General features: G+C 36.8%; 1 protein-coding gene across 3 annotated transcripts in view; it reads right to left on the bottom strand.

Annotated features, from left to right (window-relative positions):
• Window positions 1–22,502, bottom strand: part of LOC113413228 (scavenger receptor cysteine-rich domain-containing protein DMBT1-like) — a 56,770-nt gene that overhangs the window by 12,475 nt on the left and 21,793 nt on the right. Inside the window, exons 5-11 of one of the 3 annotated variants that reach the window (XM_087964376.1) lie at window positions 19,665–19,703; window positions 16,810–17,118; window positions 15,494–15,514; window positions 12,299–12,337; window positions 10,275–10,583; window positions 5,816–5,842; window positions 3,715–3,741 (exon numbers count right to left, since the gene is read on the bottom strand). In XM_087964376.1, coding sequence (XP_087820502.1) covers window positions 3,715–3,741; window positions 5,816–5,842; window positions 10,275–10,583; window positions 12,299–12,337; window positions 15,494–15,514; window positions 16,810–17,118; window positions 19,665–19,703 — 771 coding nt within the window. Of the gene's footprint in view, window positions 1–3,714; window positions 3,742–5,815; window positions 5,843–10,274; window positions 10,584–12,298; window positions 12,341–15,493; window positions 15,515–16,809; window positions 17,119–19,664; window positions 19,704–22,502 lie in introns of all 3 variants that reach the window. The other 2 variants (XM_087964375.1, XM_087964377.1) reach the window with 2 other exon arrangements.

Genomic DNA, 22,502 nt, shown 5'->3' on the forward strand with positions numbered 1-22,502 from the left:
AGCAGACATAATTGCTACATTTCCTTCATTTGCTTGGAGAGTGCTAAAAAATAAACAGCCAAATTGCTGTTTATTTTTGACAAAATAAACATTTGACAGTACATTTGACAAATGAGAAGTGTATTTATCTTCAATTTATTTCTTTTGCATTAGTGAAAATTGTCAATTCTGTCACATACACTTCAGTCAAAAGGATTAAAGTCCATTAGTACAGGAAGAACTGTTTTATCAAAATGTCTTTCTGTTCCTTAAAAAAAAAGTGGTAAAATGTTATCAATAAGGTTGGAGCTTATGAGTGTAAGGTAAAGAAAGCAAATATAAATTACCTATGAGGAAATCCATTGAATAAGTGGACAAAGGAATTAATTGTCAAGACAGTGGATTTTGTAATTCAAGTGCATTATTAAAAATGTCAAGTTAAACTTCTAAAAAAGATGGATTATAATTCTTTCTTCCTCAAACAAGAACATGACTTGTGCAAAAACCACGTGTACAAGTTCATGATATTTATGGCATTCTATAATAGTGAACATTTTTGGAGGAAAATTGTCATAAATGGGTACTATTATAGAAAGCATAATAATCTTTTCAATTTTCAAACAATCACTCCGATTTTTTGTATTCATTGCTTCGTTTTTCGCTAATTAACTTTGCAAGAAGATTGGTGCTTACAACCAGTAGTCCCTCTGGACAAGAAGACAATAATTTATGATACTCAGAGTTATAGCCCAACAATCTTCTTAAATTTTTGAAGTACTTGGAAATATTGGACATGTATGAACTACAACAAATACTTAATACTATGGAATAACAGAGAAGGATTAGAGCAGTGGTTCCCAAAGTGGGCGGTACCAGCCCTGGGGGGCAGTGGGATGCCTTAGGGGAGTGCTGAGAGGCAAAGGGGGTGGCAGGGGGGCACTAAGAGGCGCCAGGGGATGCTGGAGGTAAGCGGCAAGGCACAATTAAGGGGTGAGAAAAAATCTCCCCGCTGCCGCGTTCGAGGCAAGGCCTGCAGGATCATCCCATTGACTTGCATGCTCTGGTGCAAGGAGCTCTGCCCCCAAATTCAGCGTTGGGAAAGGAGAGCAAAATCAAAGTGGCTTTGCTCTCCTTTTCAAATATCCCGCTGCTGCTGTGTTCTACCCCATTGGGCCCCTTGCACCAGAGGCACCTGCCCAAGCACGTCCGAACGGAGCGGTGCACGAAGTCAATGGGGTGAGCCTGAGAGAGGGAAAGAGAGAGGAAAGAGAGAGAGAGAAAAAGAGAGAAGGAAGAAGAGAAAGAGAAAAGGGAAAGAAAGAAAAAGGGACAAAGAAAGAGGGGGGATGAAAGGAAGGGACAGGAAAAAAAAGAAATAAAGAAGGAGAGAGGGAGGGAGAAGAAAAATAATGAGATATCTATTCTCGTCCAATCACCTGCTCCAGCAGGGTTAGAAGGGAGTGTGTGCATGTGTGTGTGTTCTCCTTGTAATTTACCAGTACATTTTGGTTTTGCCTTCTTCAGAATTGGCACTGTAATACATTGGGGAAAAGTAATTTTTTAGGGTGGAGATCTGGTCCAATGGATCCTGTTTAAAGCCTCAACAAAATGTGAGAGCTTCCTGAAAGTCTTGGCCATGTTTCATCCACAAAACGTTTAATTAATAGAAACCAAAGATGTTTCAATGTGCTGGCAAAGATGCTGGCAAAGATGTTTCAATGTGGAAAAGGGCCTCTAAACTAGGCCTCATTTCAATCTGATGCATCATCTCTCTCTCTCTCTCTCTCTCTCTCTCTCTCTCTCCTCCCCCCTCCCCCCTCCATGCCCCCCCTTCTCTGACCCTTTTTCTTTCTTTTCCTTTTCTCTTTCTTTTCTTCCTTCTCTCTTTTCTCTCTCTCTCTTTCCCTCTCCCAGGCTCACCCCATTGATTTGGTGCACCGCTCCGCTCGGACTTGCTTGGGCAGGTCTCTCCAGCGGGCTCAATGGGGTGGACCTGCGGGGCCAGCACCTAGAACGCAGCCGTACCGGCACATTTGAAAAGTAGAGCAAAGCCAGAGGTCGGTAATTTTTGCTGCAAAGAATCACAAAAGCTTCTGGGTTGTACACAAGAAGGGACACACATATCAATGCAATTCAGCAACATAAAATAAAGAAATACAAATAAAACAAATCAACAAGAATCAGCAAAGCATCTCTGATTAGATTTTATTCACTACTAGAATCTAATCAGAGATGCTTTGCCAATTCTAGTCCAATGACCTGCTCCAGCAGGGTTGGAAGAGAGTATGTGTATATGTGTGTGCATGGCTGTCAAAACTCCAAAAACAGGTCAAGTAGTTCTGGGGAGGCCAGTCATAAATTAGAACACTTGCTAAGCAACCGGCCATTCAGTGAGGACCACTTGTATTTGGTTTGCCAGTCACCAAACCATGCCCACCCAGTCACGTGACCAGCAAGCCACACCACCAGTCACATGACCAGCAAACCATGCCCACCAGTCATGTGACCAGCAAGCCATACCCACCCAATCACATGGCCAGCAAACCACACCCTCAAATTAGGCCATGCCCACAGAAATTTGAATCCCGTCCCTGGGTGGGGGGCATTGAGGATGGGTTTGTAGCACCAAGGGGGTGGTGGACTGAAAAAGTTTGAGAACCACTGGATTAGAGTTAAGATACAAGGCTGGCTCTGGGACTTTGAGGTCCTGCCCAAAAGATTGTATTCTAAACATTTTCCTGTGACATTTCATTGGCAGATGCATTTACACTGGAGATTAAAGATTACACAGGTAGTCCTCCACTTACAACCACAGTCAAGCCCAAAATTTATGTTGCTAAGTGAGACATTTGTTAAGTGAGTTTTGCCTCATTTTAAGATATTCCTTGTCGCAGCTGTTGAGTGGATCACTGCAGTTATTAAGTTAGTAACATTGTTAAGTAAAACTGGTCTCCCCATTGACTTTGTCAGAAGGTCACAAAAGATGATCACATAATCCTAAATCACTGCAACCATCATTGATATGAGTCAGTTGCCGATATCAGAATTTTGGTCACAGCTGCAAGGGTTGTAAGTGTGGAAAAAGCTAAAAAAAAATATCACTTTTTTCAGTGCTGATATGACTTTGAATGATCACGAAATGAACTATTATAAGTCAAGGACTATCTGTAGTCCTCAAAAGACGTTATAGAGTTCTTGGATACTATGGTAAACCATGGGCAATTTCAACAAGTACTTTATCCAGAGAGGACCTGTATATGTGGTGCACCACAAATAGAGGATTTCACTTATATTCTTCTTGACTGCTAACCAAATGTTTCAGCCCAGTCTTTAAAGTTGCTAATTAATAGAATATCCCAATATGTACCCCATTCAGTAGGCTAACTTACTTTCTCCAAGGTAAAAACACACAGTAAGAAAGACTGTCAAGTTTATAGCTAAAGTCATTCAACTGAGAGCTTCTTATCTAGATCAGATTCGGGGTCAACTGTCAAGGGATGAACTTATCTGATTATTTCACTGAACTTTTGTTTAATATCGCTGTATGCTGCATTATTTAATTTTATTTTGCTTGATACATCATTAGAGTAAACAATAAATTAAACTAAGCTAGTGAATAACAGATTATGTTAACTGACATGCCATAGAAAAGTGGGAGTGGATTCTCCCCTCCTTATTGTCCTACTTTCAATTTATGCTGTTCATGAAAATACACTTTAAGTCCCTCTTCATTACCTGGCCAATGCGTTGTAGGGGGTCTCCCTGAAAGAGAAAAGTTTATGATTGTTTTAATATGAATTGAATTACTGTTGAAACAATATATCTATTCCTAAGGCTCATTGGTATGCCTATGCTGCTAGCAAAATAAAAAGCAACATTTTTTAAAAAAAAAGTTTCACTTTGTTGCTATGCTTACAAATAAATATAAATGTATTATAAATGATTGTCAGTGGCCTGCAACTAAACTTTGAAAGTCAAATTTTAAAAAATACCAGCATAATCATTTAAAATATTTAGCGCTAGAAACATTGATAAATTAAATTAAAAAATGTTAGTAATCCATGGGACAATATTACAACATTCGGCTCCCAAAATCTGCAGGAATAAACCTTTTTTAATGACATTTCTGAAAAACAAGAAGGTAGAAACCGAAGAATGAATGAGATGTCTGTTTAAAGAATACCTACCAAGGAAAATCTACATTTATTCTGAATATGCTGTTTAAGCTCATGACTATAAATCAGAAAGCATGTGAAAACTCTTCCTTTGCTCACCTGCCTTTGATTTCTACTTGTCCTATGACATGCATGATTCACTAGGTTGTTTTTTTTTTAGATTTCCTGGCTCAACAATACAAAGGGGTTTACAAATTCTGAATGGGGGATCCACCAGGTCTTGTTAGCACAAAAATTGGGAATTACGATGTGGGCATAGGTTGGACAAAGCCAATATTTGATCTTCAGCATGTCACTAAAAATGCATAAATATCAGGTGCAAGGAATCAGAACAACTCTGTGAATATGTTACAGGTGTTATGTCTACCTTATATACAATTCAATCATTCCTCTCTATTGTAGCTGTTTCCTGTATCACACTGACACTCTAAATTTCATCGCTATTGTTCCTGTGATGCATTTCCTGTTCCTGTTGCATTACTCACCCTCTATAGTAAAATGGTTTCTGCACAGTGATGGTCTGTAGTGTGCTTACTTATCGTATTTTTTGTTCCATTTTTTGTCTCCCCAAAGTGGGTGGAAACATCTGTGCATCTTTATGGAGTGGCGGCCCACCCGCTGGCCTCCACCCTTCAGCTGTTTTTGGCCTCCTTGCATCCCATTTTCAGTTTCTGTGCCTCTCATTTTTGCTCTCTGCACGATCCGTTTTTTGGCCTCGGAATCCTCCACTTACAACCACAGTCAAGCCCAAAATTTATGTTGCTAAGTGAGACATTTGTTAAGTGAGTTTTGCCTCATTTTAAGATATTCCTTGTCGCAGTTGTTGAGTGGATCACTGCAGTTATTAAGTTAGTAACATTGTTAAGTAAAACTGGTCTCCCCATTGACTTTGTCAGAAGGTCACAAAAGATGATCACATAATCCTAAGTCACTGCAACCATCATTGATATGAGTCAGTTGCCGATATCAGAATTTTGGTCACAGCTGCAAGGGTTGTAAGTGTGGAAAAAGCTAAAAAAAAATATCACTTTTTTCAGTGCTGATATGACTTTGAATGATCACGAAATGAACTATTATAAGTCAAGGACTATCTGTAGTCCTCAAAAGACGTTATAGAGTTCTTGGATACTATGGTAAACCATGGGCAATTTCAACAAGTACTTTATCCAGAGAGGACCTGTATATGTGGTGCACCACAAATAGAGGATTTCACTTATATTCTTCTTGACTGCTAACCAAATGTTTCAGCCCAGTCTTTAAAGTTGCTAATTAATAGAATATCCCAATATGTACCCCATTCAGTAGGCTAACTTACTTTCTCCAAGGTAAAAACACACAGTAAGAAAGACTGTCAAGTTTATAGCTAAAGTCATTCAACTGAGAGCTTCTTATCTAGATCAGATTCGGGGTCAACTGTCAAGGGATGGACTTATCTGATTATTTCACTGAACTTTTGTTTAATATCGCTGTATGCTGCATTATTTAATTTTATTTTGCTTGATACATCATTAGAGTAAACAATAAATTAAACTAAGCTAGTGAATAACAGATTATGTTAACTGACATGCCATAGAAAAGTGGGAGTGGATTCTCCCCTCCTTATTGTCCTACTTTCAATTTATGCTGTTCATGAAAATACACTTTAAGTCCCTCTTCATTACCTGGCCAATGCGTTGTAGAGGTTCTCCCTGAAAGAGAAAAGTTTATGATTGTTTTAATATGAATTCAATTACTGTTGAAACAATATATCTATTCCTAAGGCTCATTGGTATGCCTATGCTGCTAGCAAAATAAAAAGCAACATTTTTTTTAAAAAAAGTTTCACTTTGTTGCTATGCTTACAAATAAATATAAATGAATTATAAATGATTGTCAGTGGTCTGCAACTAAACTTTGAAAGTCAAATTTTAAAAAATACCAGCATAATCATTTAAAATATTTAGCGCTAGAAACATTGATAAATTAAATTTAAAAATGTTAGTAATCCATGGGACAATATTACAACATTCGGCTCCCAAAATCTGCAGGAATAAACCTCTTTTAATGACATTTCTGAAAAACAAGAAGGTAGAAACCGAAGAATGAATGAGATGTCTGTTTAAAGAATACCTACCAAGGAAAATCTACATTTATTCTGAATATGCTGTTTAAGCTCATGACTATAAATCAGAAAGCATGTGAAAACTCTTCCTTTGCTCACCTGCCTTTGATTTCTACTTGTCCTGTGACATGCATGATTCACTAGGTTGTTGTTTTTTAGATTTCCTGGCTCAACAATACAAAGGGGTTTACAAATTCTGAATGGGGGATCCACCAGGTCTTGTTAGCACAAAAATTGGGAATTACGATGTGGGCATAGGTTGGACAAAGCCAATATTTGATCTTCAGCATGTCACTAAAAATGCATAAATATCAGGTGCAAGGAATCAGAACAACTCTGTGAATATGTTACAGGTGTTATGTCTACCTTATATACAATTCAATCATTCCTCTCTATTGTAGCTGTTTCCTGTATCACACTGACACTCTAAATTTCATCGCTATTGTTCCTGTGATGCATTTCCTGTTCCTGTTGCATTACTCACCCTCTCTAGTAAAATGGTTTCTGCACAGTGATGGTCTGTAGTGTGCTTACTTATCGTATTTTTTGTTCCATTTTTTGTCTCCCCAAAGTGGGTGGAAACATCTGTGCATCTTTATGGAGTGGCGGCCCACCCGCTGGCCTCCACCCTTCAGCTGTTTTTGGCCTCCTTGCATCCCATTTTCAGTTTCTGTGCCTCTCATTTTTGCTCTCTGCACGATCCGTTTTTTGGCCTCGGAGGCCAAAAAAGGAATGCATCTAATGGTCAGGTGCGTCTTATACTGAAAAAACTATGGTACTCTACATGAAACAGAGTAAGCCAAAGTAGTATTTTTTTTAAAAAAAAAATTTTTTTGCTGATCATCTGCTTAAAAGACTCTTGCCTTACTAACTCCATTTTCTTGGAAACAGACAGATATAGACTTTAAGATTCTGGCCTCTTCCTCTAGATGGCGATTCACCACAAATAAATAAGAAAGATATTAGAACGTATCTTTGTTGAGTCTGAGAAATCATGGTATAACGTAAGTAAAGTTCAAATTATGGAATGTTTGCATAAATGCAGAACTGAAGGGGTTTTTAAACGAATGTAATAATGGATACAGATAGAAATAAACATGCATGGGAATAAATGAAATGATTGGTGAATAGCTCAGCATTAAGACATTAATTAAGACATTAAGGATAATTGTTTAAGGCAGTCCCTTCTCCCTAGGGAAAATTGAATGAATAGTTGCAAGTTTTACATAAATGTAAAAACTTTTAGGTAACATAATTGGAGCAAGTAGACGAGTGTAAATAAAGGTGGTAAGAATAAAGGTGAGGAAATGGATGGAGACCTTTTGACATTGCAAGTAATAATTGAACGATAATGTGTGCTTTGTGTTTTGTTGTGAATACAGAAAATTTATTCTTTATTTACAAGTGTGAAAATAGCTATGTATAATAGTATAATGCTTTTGTACACTTCGTTATATGAAAATGAAAATTGGGTATGTCAGAAGAAATACAAAAGTAAATTGAATACAATATCAATAGGGTATGTAAGAAGTGTGCATGTGAGAAATAGGATTCAGCATGAATAGGTGAACAGATTCCCAAAACAAAGACAAATTCTTTAGGGAATTTATGAAATGTTGTAGGGATGTGCAGAAGCAAAAAAAGAAAATTGTGAAAATGTACAGTGAATGGTGTTAAAAAAAAGTTTAAGCAAGGTATTTCAGGCATTCTATTTCTTTAGCTTCTAATTTCTTATTCTTTTCTGTACTCTGTATAATACTGTTTATCTCAAAAGAAAATGGCATAGTGGCTCTGCATCTATGAAGGACTAAGTCTGCTGAGTTGAATGAACTGGTCGGCTAAGGATGTCCGTATACAGTTAGTCTTCAACTTATGAAGACAGATTGAATCCAAAATTTCTGTTGCTAAGTGAGAAATTTGTTCAGTAAATTTTGTCCCATTTTATGACTTTTCTTGCCAGTATTGTTAAGTGAATCACTGCAGTTCTTAAGGTAGTCACATGGTTATTAAGTGAATCTGGCTTCCACATTGACTTTCCTTGTCAGAAGGTTGCAGAAGGTGATCGTGTGGCCCTGGGACACTGCAACCGTCATTTTGAATTTTGATCACATGATCATGGGGGTTCTGCACAGAGGTGGGATTCAAATTTTTTAACAACCGGTTTTGTGGGTGTGGCTTAGTTGGTGGGCGTGGCTTGTTGGTCATGTGACTGGGTGGACATGGCTTGTTGGTCATCTTATTGGCTGGGCATGGCCAACTCAATATCACTCACATCGAGGCACATCTCCTCACCTGGCCTCTCATGACTGTGGGGATGCTGCAACAGTCGTAAGTGTGAAAAAGGATCATAAGTCACTTTTTTCAGTGCCATTGTAACTTTGAATGGTCACTCCACACAAGCAAAGTACCAGCAAAGGAGGGGGAAAAACTCCAGTGACGTTCCTGAGATAGGAAGTCTAGTCCTGCCAAGAATGTAATAAGGAGTAACAGAGAGGCAGTTTCTGTAAGCAACACCAGAATGTTTCCTTCCTGTCTTCCTTACAGGATTAGGCCAGTAATTTCTTCTAACAACCAGTTCTCCAAACTGCTTAGAATGTTAACAACTGGTTCTAGCAAATAAGTCCGAACTGGTAGAATCCCACCCCTGGTTCTGCAGGATTCATAAGGATGAAAAATGGTCATAAGTTCCTTTTTTCAATGCAGTTGTAACTGCACTGTCACTAAATGAATTGAGGGCTACCTGTACAGATCCAACAGAATTAGGGAGTTTCAGGAACTGGAATGGATTTAGACTTATGGCAAGCTACTTGTCATGTTGACTACAATGGTATTTGAATTATGGGAATGACACTGAAGGATCTTAACTTTAATTATGAGGCTGACCCTGAAGGATTCCCACCCATTCAGGCTGATCTGTGAGTTTATCTTGATCAGGAAAACGATAAAAAGTCTCCTATTTATTTGGCTTGCTGGATCCAGAAAGACTTCCTGATTGAAGGGTGTGTACCTTGGCTTTCTCTGTTTGGGTCCCTTTCAGTTCCAGCTCTGGAATGTTCCTTGGCCCCAGCTAGTCTTTTGGTCACTTCTATCATCTGTCTTTGACTTTGATTTCTGCTTGTTCCATGACAGAGGCATTTACGGTTCACTAGGTTGTTTCTTAGATTTCCTGCTCTGCATCTATTTTGACTTCCTGGCTTATCTTGGACATTTGCCTGCAGCACATTAATTATGCCATCATGGCTATTTGTTATTAAGCTAGTTTTAAAAAAACAAAACCAAGATGCCTGCTGTTAGTGATTATTTGGAAAGAGAAAGCAGATAAATTATCCCTAACCTTGCTTCCTTACCTAAAAGATGTTCAGGAATTTTTCTTTTCCAGAAAGCTATATAAGCTATCAAAGCTATGTAAGCATTGTCCCAACTCTTCAATTGGGTATAAAATATTGTGAAATAGAAAGGACTGTTTTCTTGCACATTGTGTTTAAGGGGGATTATACCACAAAATTGTGTCACCTTAGTTTCAGTCATGACGCATATAAGTCTAGCAAAAGAATATGCTGTCTGGCAGCTTAACACACCTTACAAGGGTTTTCCTACAAAGCTACAGCCATAACAGCTGTGTGAAGTAGAATGCTGAGAAGAACTGATTGGACCAAAACCAGTCACTGAACTCTATGATCAACTAGGAATTAGAATCTGAATCTTTGGTTCTTCCCTGTCTGAGACCAATACATTCTCTGCCAGCCTTGCTTCAAGATTGTGCCTTTTGGCAATTATCATTCCTGAAGATAGGTTAAAATGTTTGGATCCTTTGATGAGTTGTTTCCTTCAGGACTCTTCATCTGCATATCAAATCCTACCTTCATTATTTGTAGCTAACTGAATTAGAATATTACACTTTAATTATGTGTTCTTAAATCAGATGCATGAATTAACTCTCATGCCAAACTATTTAAAAGCTGTAAATATAAAATGTGTTATAAATAGATTTATATTTCAATGACAAAGTAAGCAAGTACCTGAACAAATAACACCAGCATCCTCTCGGTGGTTGCAGTTGTGATTTCCCCAGCCTGCACTTCTGCATTCCCAAAGGTAGTTTTCATTCCCACTGCACTGAACATCATCCAGGTAAATAGGGCCATATCCTTGACCAAAGAATGCTTCTGATGTTGCTCTGATGGCATATCCACATCCAAGTTGTTGGCATACCACATTGGCATCATACAGGTCCCATGAATCATCACAAACAGTCCCCCAGTCTTGGTAATAATGCCTAATTTCAACACGGCCTTGACAGCTATGACTTCCATTTACTAATTGGAGCTCTTGAGGAAAAAAGAAATCATATTGTTCAATCATAAACAGTCCCAGACATGGGAGGAAAATATTTTTACAATTGTACTTTTTGATAGGAAACAGAATGAACAACAGCAATCAAGATTTGAAGATGTGAGAAAATGTATATCTTTATAGGGAGACAACCTTTTGATGTTTGTCTGCCATCACTAACCTAATGCATCAAAAGAAAAAAAGCAAGATAGTAAGAAGACCATGATCAGAAAGAATGGAACATGGGATATTTTCACCGTATACAAATTAATGAAATGTAGAGCCATAAAAGTCCTCCAAACAATAGGAAAACCAGTTTGTAGTATGTGTTGTGCTGTTCCTCATCTTCTTATTGAAATGTTTTTTGTCTGAGGTCCTTCTTGGACAAGAAAATTGTTGCTACATCATAAAACATTTCTCAAATATCCTACATAAACTAAAATAGTGCCAATAAACATTCTCAATTGAATGGAGATACTTTTGACAAAATAATCACAAATTTCATTTTATGCTTAAACTTAAAAAAATAAAAATAAGTATGGACTACGGCTTCAAAAATTTGCCAGCCTATGTTCTTTGGGACCATCATGGCCTACAATGGAATCATACATGGAATAAAAACCAAATGTTGTTGCCATTAAAATCACTTTAAATATTAAAAATCACTTCTTTGAATTCTGATGCTGGACAGTAGGTTGAAAATATTTTAGACAACAAAAACAGGCCATCTGACATTAAATGAAGTAAAATCCGACTGTTTACTCAAGTTCTAATATTGAAGCTAATTTTTCAATAGCCATAATCTAATCTATTTCAAAGACAACAGTTATCACAGAAGGCCTGGGAGGAAAAAAAAGCAATTGAAAAGAGGCAAAAAGAAAGCAAGATGCTTAGATTCCATCACTAACAACAAAACAAGGATTCATTGAAGCAATTGTTGACAAAACAGTCCTAGTGTAATGGTGCCCCTTTGTTCATATAGCATCAAAAAGGACTGAACAAATAAACAACAAACTTTTAAAGCCCTGGGTGAAGTGTGTTGAGATGGATAGGCTGACAATGGAAATAAAAGATAGAGGAGAAACCGAATATTATGGTATAATTGGTGAAATAATATAAAGATATTACAGTGGAACAATATATATAAAGGAATATATATGTGTGTGTGTGTTTGTGTGTGTGTGTGTATATATACATATACATATGTATGTATGTATGTATGTATGTATGTATGTATGTATGTATGTATGTATGAATTAAAATGTATGTAAAGCATATGTATACTGATACTGAAAAGATGCAAAGAATGAAAATAGTGTTATAAAATGAGGAAAAATGTTTAATAAAAATAATATTTAAAAAAACAATAGCCCACTGTATCTACAATAGTAAATAAAATCTTCTTCAAGTCGCAAAAACAAAAAAAGAACCACCCAGATATATGACATTAAATGCACAATACTCATTCTCACTACATATTTAACAATATAAAAGGAAATTTAGAGATAGCTTGCATCTTGAAGCCAAGCAACTGTGGATCCTTTAAAGGTTGTTGAGAACCCTAGATGCTAAATAAATAATAAATAATCAATGCTAAATAAATAATTCTAGAATGGGATCACAAACATAAAAAGTGGTACATGGGAAAAGGATCTTATACTCCAAATGGTTTACACTTAACAGATGAAACAGATCCCTAAAGTTTTCTTACCAAGGGCTGCCGGTGATATTGATGGTGTCCAATGAGGACCTGCTAGTGAACAAAGATAAAGTATTAGATAGGCTACAGTGATAGATAAAGCATGAAGTTACATTCTGAAATCATATACCATACTACACAAGGTTAAAAACAGATTGATTTTGAGATTTCGAAAATGAAAGTATAGTCATCAAACTATATGTACCAATAACAACTCCCCCAAAAAAAACAGATTACCCATAACAATAAGGAAACTTCAATCCAAAAAAAGATCACTCTGGCAGAAAAACAAATCTGGTCACGTTGCCAACTTCAAAAGCCAATACAAAAAATTATGCTACCAGATAAAGACTGAATACACCAATAATCACATTAAACAAGAGGAAAACCTTTTACGCACCAATTCCACCCACGCTTTTTACAATTTTGTAAACAACGAACTAAAAGACTCAAGGTCCATCCCACTCCTGACAGGACCTAATGGTAAAGACTGCAATGACGACACCATTAAAGCCAACCTTTTTAACACATTCTTTGGCTCTGTATTTGTAAACAGCAGTGGATCATGCCCAGTATTTCCTAGCCGAACCACAGAAAACCACAATGATCTAATACATATCGATTTTACAGAAGACAATGTTGAAAAAGCACTATGCAATCTAAAACCATCTCTATCTATTGGACCAGACAGAATATGTGCCTACTTCTTAAAAAAGCTATCCACTCCATAGCAGAACCTCTAAGCATAATCTTTGAAAAATCTTTCAGGACCAGCTCCTTGCCTAACCTATGGTCACAAGCCATGGTCATTCCCATCTTCAAAAAGGAAGACCCCAGCCTAGTTGAAAATTACAGACCAATCTCCTTATGCTGCGTCACCTGTAAAGTCATGGAATCAATTATTAACCAATCCATTATCCTCCACTTAGAGACAAACAATCTGCTCTCTAATAAACAATTTGGTTTCAGAAAAAAACTATCCTGTAATCTGCAACTCTTACATTGCAAAAACATATGGACTACACAACTCGATCAGGGCAAAACAAAAGATGCAATCTACATAGACTTCTGTAAAGCCTTTGATTCAGTGGTACACCACAAACTACTCCTAAAACTAAAATCTTATGGTATCTCTGGACACCTGCATAATTGGATAGAAGTATTCCTGTCAAACAGACAACAAATGGTCAAAATTGAGAGTGTCCTATTAAATTCTGTACCTGTCAACAGTGGTGTCCCCCAAGGCAGTGTTCTAGGACCAACTCTCTCCATACTCTACATAAATGACCTCTGTGATCATATTAAGAGCAACTGTGTCCTCTTCGTTGATGATATAAAGCTGTTCAATACCACAGACAATGCTGCTACCCTTCAAAAAGATCTTGACTATGTATCAGAATGGTCAAACAAATGGCAACTTCAAATCTCAACAAATAAATGCTCTGTCATACATATTGGCAAAAAAATTATCAGAAAATAAAATACAAGCTGAATAGTCAAGACCTTGCTGATGATCGAAGCTCTGTAAAGGACCTTGGAATACTCATCTCTAATGATCTAAGTGCTAGAGCCCACTGTAACTACATAGCCAAAAAGGCATTAAGAGTTGTTAACCTAATCCTACGTAGCTTTTTCTCTGGTAATATCACACCACTAACTAGAGCATACAAAACATTTGCTAGACCAATACTTTTGAATACAGCTCATCAGCCTGGAACCGACATTACGTATCTGATATTAGCATAGTTGAGAAAGTCCGGAAATATTTCACAAGAAGAGTTCTCCACTCCTCTACTCATTGTAGAATACCTTATGCCACCAGACTTGAAATTCTAGACCTAGAAAACCTTGAATTATGCCGTCTTTGGTCTGATCTAAGTATGGTATATAAAATCATACATTGCAATGAATACTTCAGCTTCAACCATAACAACACAAGAGCATACAATAGATACAAACTCAAGGTTAACCGCACCAAACTTGATTGCAGGAAATACGACTTCAGCAACAGAGTGGTCAATGTCTGGAATACAGCCCATTCTAAACAGTTTAAAGATTTAGTATATTGCCCCCAACAATCTGGGTCTTCATTTTACCCACCTTGGAAGGATGGAAGGCTAAGTCAACCTTGAGCCTGGTGAGATTTGAACTGCCAAATTGCAGGCAGCTGGCAGTCAGCAGAAGTAGCCTACAGTACTGCACCACTGTGGCTCAGTAGTTCAAATAATGCAAAATAGAGATGTGCAATGCTCGAAGAGGAAAAGATAGCTTGGGCAGGGAGACATGGCACATGCTTGGGGATTTTTTAAAACGTCTACCATGCACTCTGAAATCCTTAGATTTGATTTGGAACTTGAATGTGATAATATATTATCCACTCTATTTTGGATAAATGTGTTCAGATAGCAACATTTTCTGCTGTAGTAAATAGAACTAAAGTTATAATAGTTTTTTTATTACTACAGTTAAACCCAGAATAGGTCATATTACCCCAATAAAGGTAAATTTGTGATGGGAGGTGGATGGGCTCCATTACGGTGGTGATGGGTTCACTGTTCTAAGACCTGAAAGACCAGGTTAGGGACAGATCATCATGGAGAAAATCTATCTGTGTGGTTGTTAAAGAGTTATCACTTACTTAATCTACTTAATAGAAATGTTTATCATACGACTAGATAACAAACACTGAAACAAATACAAAGCAAAGGCTAGTTGCCAAATTAGTTTAGATTTTACAATTGGATCCTCATGCCCTGTTTTGCAGATATTATTTCAAAATTACCTATTGTTAGCAATCCAAAATATGTCAATAAACAAAGAATAAAGATGAAACACTCTGCACTTATTTCATCAAACAAATAAAAAGTCTCCTGCTTTGCTTATTTTGCTGTGCGTGAAAAAATTCAAATTGCCATAAACAGTGAATGGTCCAGATTTTACTGTGAGATATTTGTCCCTGGGTGTAGAGGCTATCTGGGTGCAGAAGAATAATCCAATATGCTCCCACCATAGGCTCATTTTCAAGGAGAAAATGACATGTTTCAAAAATGAACAGGAGTCCAGATACTGACTTATTTGGACAGCATCATGTTTGTCAGGTGATTGCTGGAACAACACCCCTCCCCATCTTCAAATTGTCCACTCAACTGTAAGTCTTCAAATAATCAAAATGTACATTGAAATACACTTCTAGTGCCTCAGCATTACCTGTTGTTGGATGAACACTTGCTGAAAAAGAAAAAAAAAGGGACCTGATTACATTTCAAGAGATTTACTGTAGTAGTTCAGCCACACACTGGCTGTATTGATATGCACATCCATTTCTTATCACACTGCTTGTAAAGTGGATACAATGACCCGAAGAATAGTATTTGCTTTGTTTTGCTAAGGCTTCAAAAGTTACTCACTTGTGCTCATTTCTGTGCCAACTATTTGGTTTCGAGAGGCCACTTCAAGGGTACAAAAAAGCGAAAGTGCTATGTTTTCCCATCACTGATTCAATGTAATTAAACGGCTCTCTTTGTCTGCACTGTAATCATTATGTAACTAATTTTACTTGGATAAAAGATTCTCTGGCAATATTAGGTGACCATTTCAGGGATGTTGAAGTTATTGTCTAATTTGAGAGAGCTATGCCTACCAGGCATTATCAAAATACTCCCCCGTACAATCACATATCCTTGAGATGATGGCTCAGTAGAGTCACTAAGCTACATGCTCTTTTACTACTCTCTCTGTATAGAATCCTAGCTTATATTTATCCATCTTGTCCTAAAATTTCCTGCAGAGAGCATGATCTCTTTGTGGCTTCCTCTGTTTCACCATTACTCAGCTATATCTTCCTGGGTTATATCTAACTGCACTGGTTACCAGGAGGCTTTGGGGTGGGATTCAAAATTCTGGTTATCACTTATCAAGCCTTGAGGCTGTTTATCTGAAGAAATGTCTATCTACTATGGCTTCTGTGATTCCGTTCTATGCAGTTAGAGTTAGCATGCTTTGGATTCCATCAGTTATCACTGGTATCACTTCAAGAGACCAAGAAAACAGAGGCCTGTTACAGCGCCTGGCCTCTGAAATGAAGTCCCTCTCAAGATTCATATGGCCCCCAATGTATTTAAATGAAGTCTTAAAACCTGGCTCTTCCCGCCCCCCCTCCCCCCACACACTCATGGGTCTCCATTACAACAACAAGTGCAACAAGTTAACCTCAGTTGTATGCCAGGCTGGCACGACATTTTTATTCAGGTAAAAGTTGCTGACATATATTTCTGCAAGTCTAATTTTGCCCATCTATCCTTTTCTTTTCTTGGTGAATCTTATCCCTTTACAATTTTATAGCCATCATTTTTTTTCTGGGTTTGTTTGTTAGTATCCTGGGTTTTCATTAGGTGAGTTAGAATATTAAGTTCCAACACTAAGTACACTAAGATGTACAAACTCTCAACATTAACTACCAATGGGGAAAACCTCCTTCCCCCATAAAATATGTATATTGGTCTCATCACAGGATGAGAACGTACCTGAACAAATGACACCAGCATCTTCCTGGTGGTTGCAATTATGATTTCCCCAGCCTGAAGTTTTACATTCCAAAAGATGGGATTCATACCCACTGCAGTTCACATCATCCAGGAGAATAGGACCATATCCTTGTCCAAAATAGCCTTCGCTTTTTGCTTCAATAGCTTGTCCACATCCAAGTTGTCTGCATACTACTGCCGCATTTTTTAGATCCCATAAATCATCACAAACTGTCCCCCATTCTCCAAAGTCACGCCGAACTTCAACGCGGCCTCGACAGCGATTCCCTCCATTTACCAATCGGAGCTCTTAAAATTTAATTAATGAATCAATTAGTATGATTGCTCTTCTTGACAATTCACAAATTTTAATATGCAGATGTGATACTCAGAACCTACCCAACGTTGGCTGATCTCAAAACAAATAATCAGGGCTGATTCTATTGGGATTAAATTTTCTTGGAGGTTATTAGGAAATGCCAAATGTATTCTTATTTGGGAATTTTCAGAAAATTTAAGGAGAAGATTATGGCAATCTCTTCTATATTGTTGCTGGAAAATTAACATTTTGCATACAACTATTCAACAGAGCTATTTTTCTTTTCTTGAAGACCTTGGAAGAAAATGGGCATATTGAGATTTTGTGTTTCAGTTTCCAGCTTCCCCAACCAAGAGGATGCTAGAAAAAGATTACAGGAGGAACAACAACAACAATATGGTTCATTGATATTGCAACACCAGATAATGTATGAATTGAAGAGAAACAACTAGAAAAAATAACAAAATACTGCGTTCTGCAAATTGATGTTGAGCAATTATGGAGGACAAAATCAATAGTACCAATATTAATAGAGCCCTTGGAGCAATACCCAAAGGGCTGCCTAGATCATGGAAATTTTGAACTTATCAGACCTGAATATCCTGACTTTGCAAAAAAAAAAAAAAAGCACCTTACTCAGAACTGCCTATATACTCAGACACTACCTTAACAGCTCTTAGGTCCTTGGTTAAGGCTTGAATTGTTAAGTTTTTACTAGTCCCAGAATATGAATAGAATTGAAGATTAAATCTTAAATAATAATAGTAATAATAATAATAAAGATAATAATAATAATTCCATCAAACTGTCTGCTCCAAGTCTGCTTTTTCACCCTGAAAAAATAAGATATTATTATACAAAAACAAAACCAACTCCCTCCCCAAAACTCTACAGCAATAAATATATTCCTGATATCTTTTTTTAAATTTATCATTCAAAAATCACTGTCATATCACAATAATGGTTTAATTTTCTTTAATTATGAGGCGTGTTTGTTAATGTCAATAATGGATTGGAATACAACATTGAACATGTTCCCTTATGAATCCAATGTGAGGTATAATTTGATGCTTTTAAAGTCCTAGCAAATTCTTGGTTCTAACTATGGCAACCACCTGATGACTTTTCCAATACTTGAGGGAGCCAAACATATTTGATTTTTCTTGACAAAGAAGTTGAAATTCATTTTTATGAGAAATTGATGTTTTGGAATAAATATTTTTAAATGGGAGTGTGGTGGCTCATATGGTTAGGATGCTGGATTGGCAATCAGCAAGCCTGTTTTGAGACCCAAATGCTGCTGTAGGATGGGGCGAGCTCCTATCCTTTGCTTCAACTCCTGTCAACCCATTAGTTTAAAAGTGGGTGATTGTAAGTTAATAGATGGGTCCCACTTTGGTGGGCAACTTAACGGGGACATGAAAGGAGTCCCAAGCCAGGTGTCCTCTGGACAACAGCGATGTCACTGGCTAATCCTTCAACCTGGAAATGCTTCAGTGCTTCCAACACAAGAGGGAGTGATTTTTAAATGGTGGGGATATTTTTATAAAGCAAGGATTAAAAAGGGAATAATTGCTATGTATCAGTTAGCATATACCAATACTTCAAAACAGTTTTGATCTTGGATCCCTACTCCATATGGAAACATTCATGTACCTTTCTTAGCAACATTTTCAGAAAGGGGGACTGACGCCAAAACCCAGCTGCATATCTAGATTTGTGGCTTCTTTGTAGTGGTGGGATTCAAATTTGTTCACTACCAGTTCTGTGGGCGTGACTTGATGGGCATGGCAGGGGAAGGATACTGTAAACTCTCCAGTCAGAGGTGGTATTTGCTGGTTCTCAGAACTACTCAGAATTTCCACTACTGGTTCTCCGGAACTGGTCAGAACCTGTTGAATACCACCTCTGCTTCTTTGTCCTAATCTAGCCCTACAACCATCAGCATAAAATGGTTCTCAAATATATTATTTGCTATCCAGTTTTCTTGGTAATATATCAATAAAATTGAGTATACTTTTAATTGAGTATAATTGTATACTCAATCATAATAATAATTGTATAATAAATACAATAATTGATTATTATTTAGTAACAATTGAAAATGAAAGTATGAAGTTGAATAAAATAAAATTTTATAATTTTATTTTCAATTGTTACTAGAGCATAATTAATTATTATTATGCATACTTCCTTAAAAGATCAGTAAAATTAGGAAACCTGTGGAAAAAATCAATCTAGCAAAATTGGGCTGTAAAAACCCACACTACCAGATGGCAGCAAAATCAGAGTTTTATATTACTGTGGGGCTATCCCATAGTCTTCTGGAATTTTACAGGCCAGATATGAAAACTTAGCTGAAATCAATAGTCCTTGAAACTACAGCTTAAAAGATAGTGTTATTGTAAACATAACTACAATCAGAAACAGAAAGAAATGTCACAGTTAATATCCAAATTATATGTGATTTCTGGATACCAAGCATAACCTTTTTTCATATTAGCAAATTGTAGGAAAGCACAGTGTATAATATTACCTGTTCTATAACTAGGTGGTCTGGTTGGTGAAAAAGGAGCTGAAAAAAGGGAAAGAGACATAATAAACTATATGACAGATAATAGCACACTAATAACATTTTACCCATGAAATATTTGAGGGTATGTCAACCATATTTGATATCTACAGCATCTATATACACACACATGTACAAAATTTTCTTAATGAAAACAACTTGAAAGAAAAGAACATAATAGAAAGCATCCCATGTGGACTATAGCCACAGATATATTAATAGTTAGTATATTAAATTAGAAAATACCATAATCAACTTTCATTTGACTTCATATGTCTATCTAACAGTCCCTTATATTTTTTTATCTGCCTTTTTAAAAGCCTTAATTTTATGAACTATCTCCATCTCTGATGGAGATGGTTCATAATAAGATAATTAAGAGTAAGATATTCAAAATAAGAATAATTAAATACAAAGATAAGTAACCAAATTCAGTTTGATGCTTTTAAGAATCTTGAGTGAGAACTGCAACGCAGATATACCTGCCATAGTGATTTTTCCCTATCTTGTTGTAAGAACTGATGACCTCCGGGGGGCACTCCAAATTAATTTTAGTGATTGCATCTGTATAATGTTACAAGATCCATACCATTCACATAATGATATCTCTGCCTGTAATTCCTTATATGCTACAAAAATACCGGTTACCATAACAACATATTTTGTATCAAAACTGAAAATAAACAGGGAAGTGAATTTTGGTTGGAAATGAATCGATAGAGTATTGCTCGTCTGTAACTAAAAAAATTGCAAATAAACCAACAAACAGAACAAAGAAATTATATCTGAAAAAATGGATTTAAGAGAATTTCATACCTAACCAGGTCTTTTTTTTTTCAACATAATATCTAACTACCAGACAGATAGTAACTGTGCAGTTTTAAAAAAATCATTTGCTAAATCATGGGAACTGCCACAAAAAAAGAGATAAAATTAAATAGTCAAAGTGCTTATAGTTATTTCCCTTATATTCAGATCAGTTCTTGGTTCTTAGCTCTAAACTGCTGTACAATAAAGAGGGCAGATGCCATTTACTTCTATTTCAAATCAGGATTTGTTTGGGTTTTCCTGAAGCTAAGGAATGTTGCAATTACACAGTACCAAAGAAACAAATGACTGGATCTTAATTACTCATCTCAAGGCTGAGCAACGGATATCAGGAACATATATGCATATGTGTGTGTATGTTTATTGTTTTTTATAAATAGCAAACCACCTTGGAAGGCTGAGTCAACCTTGAACAGTGATATTAGAACTGCCAAATTGCAGGCAACCAGCAGTCAGCAGAATTATCCTGCAGTACTGCATTCTAACCACTGTGCCACCACAGCTATTAATTAATTAATTAATCATTAGGTGTCTACATATTTGTACATTTAATGCACACAAAATTATGGTTTTAAAATGTAACTTCCAAATAAATGTGGATTTATTGCCTTCTTTCAGTCTTACTACTTTTAAATGGGGCGCACCAGAAAAGTCTCACCTTGGAAACACTAAACCAGGGGTGGGATTCTACCTATTCGGACCAGTTCTATAGAACCAGTTGTTACGATTCTGCACAGTTAGGAGAACTGGCAAATTGTGCCACTGCCTCTGACAGCAGATTGCAGAAAGGTAGATCTGTGAGTGACTCTGTGATTCTGCAAGCAACTCACCTTACTCAGAACTGCCTATATACTCAGACACTACCTTAACAGCTCTTAGGTCCTTGGTTAAGGCTTGAATTGTTAAGTTTTTACCAGTCCCAGACTATGAATAGAATTGAAGATTAAATCTTAAATAATAATAGTAATAATAGTAAAAAACCATCTCTGATGGAGATGGTTCATAATAAGATAATTAAGAATAAGATATTCAAAATAAGAATAATTAAAAACAAAGATAAGTAACCAAATTCAGTTTGATGCTTTTAAGAATCTTGAATGAGAACTGCAACGCAGATATACCTGCCATAGTGATTTTTCCCTATCTTGTTGTAAGAACTGATGACCTCCGGGGGGCACTCCAAATTAATTTTAGTGATTGCATCTGTATAATGTTACAAGATCCATACCATTCACATAATGGTATCTCTGCCTTAGCAATAGCCCTTAGACTTATATACTGCTTCACAGTGCTTTACAGCCCGCTCTAAGTGGTTTACACAACCAGCATATTGCCCCCAACAATTAGGTCCTCATTTTACTCACCTTGGAAGGCTGAGTCAACCTTGAACAGTGATATTAGAACTGCCAAATTGCAGGCAACCAGCAGTCAGCAGAATTATCCTGCAGTACTGCATTCTAACCATTGTGCCACCACAGCTATTAATTAATTAATCAATCATTAGGTGTCTACATATTTGTACATTTAATGCACACAAAATTATGGTTTTAAAATGTAACTTCCAAATAAATGTGGAATTATTGCCTTCTTTCAGTCTTACTACTTTTAAATGGGGCGCACCAGAAAAGTCTCACCTTGGAAACACTAAACCAGGGGTGGGATTCTACCTATTTGGACCAGTTCTATAGAACCAGTTGTTACGATTCTGCACAGTTAGGAGAACTGGCAAATTGCGCCACTGCCTCTGGTAGCAGATTGCAGAAAGGTAGATCTGTGAGTGACTCTGTGATTCTGCAAGCAACTCAAACTGCCTGCCTGCTTTGCCTGATTTGGGGTAAAAGTTGCTCTTTAAAAATAAATAAATCAATATTTACATAAATATTCACAATATTTACATACAAGCCATGCCCACCCAGTCACATGATCACTAAGCCACACCTCCAAATTAGGCCATGCCCACAGAACCAGTTGTTA

This window comes from Notechis scutatus, chromosome 4 (genome assembly GCF_049901735.1).
Source record: "Notechis scutatus isolate UNSWTSFEM ecotype Mainland chromosome 4, rNotScu1.2, whole genome shotgun sequence".
In the NCBI taxonomy this organism is placed as follows: Eukaryota; Metazoa; Chordata; class Lepidosauria; order Squamata; family Elapidae; genus Notechis; species Notechis scutatus.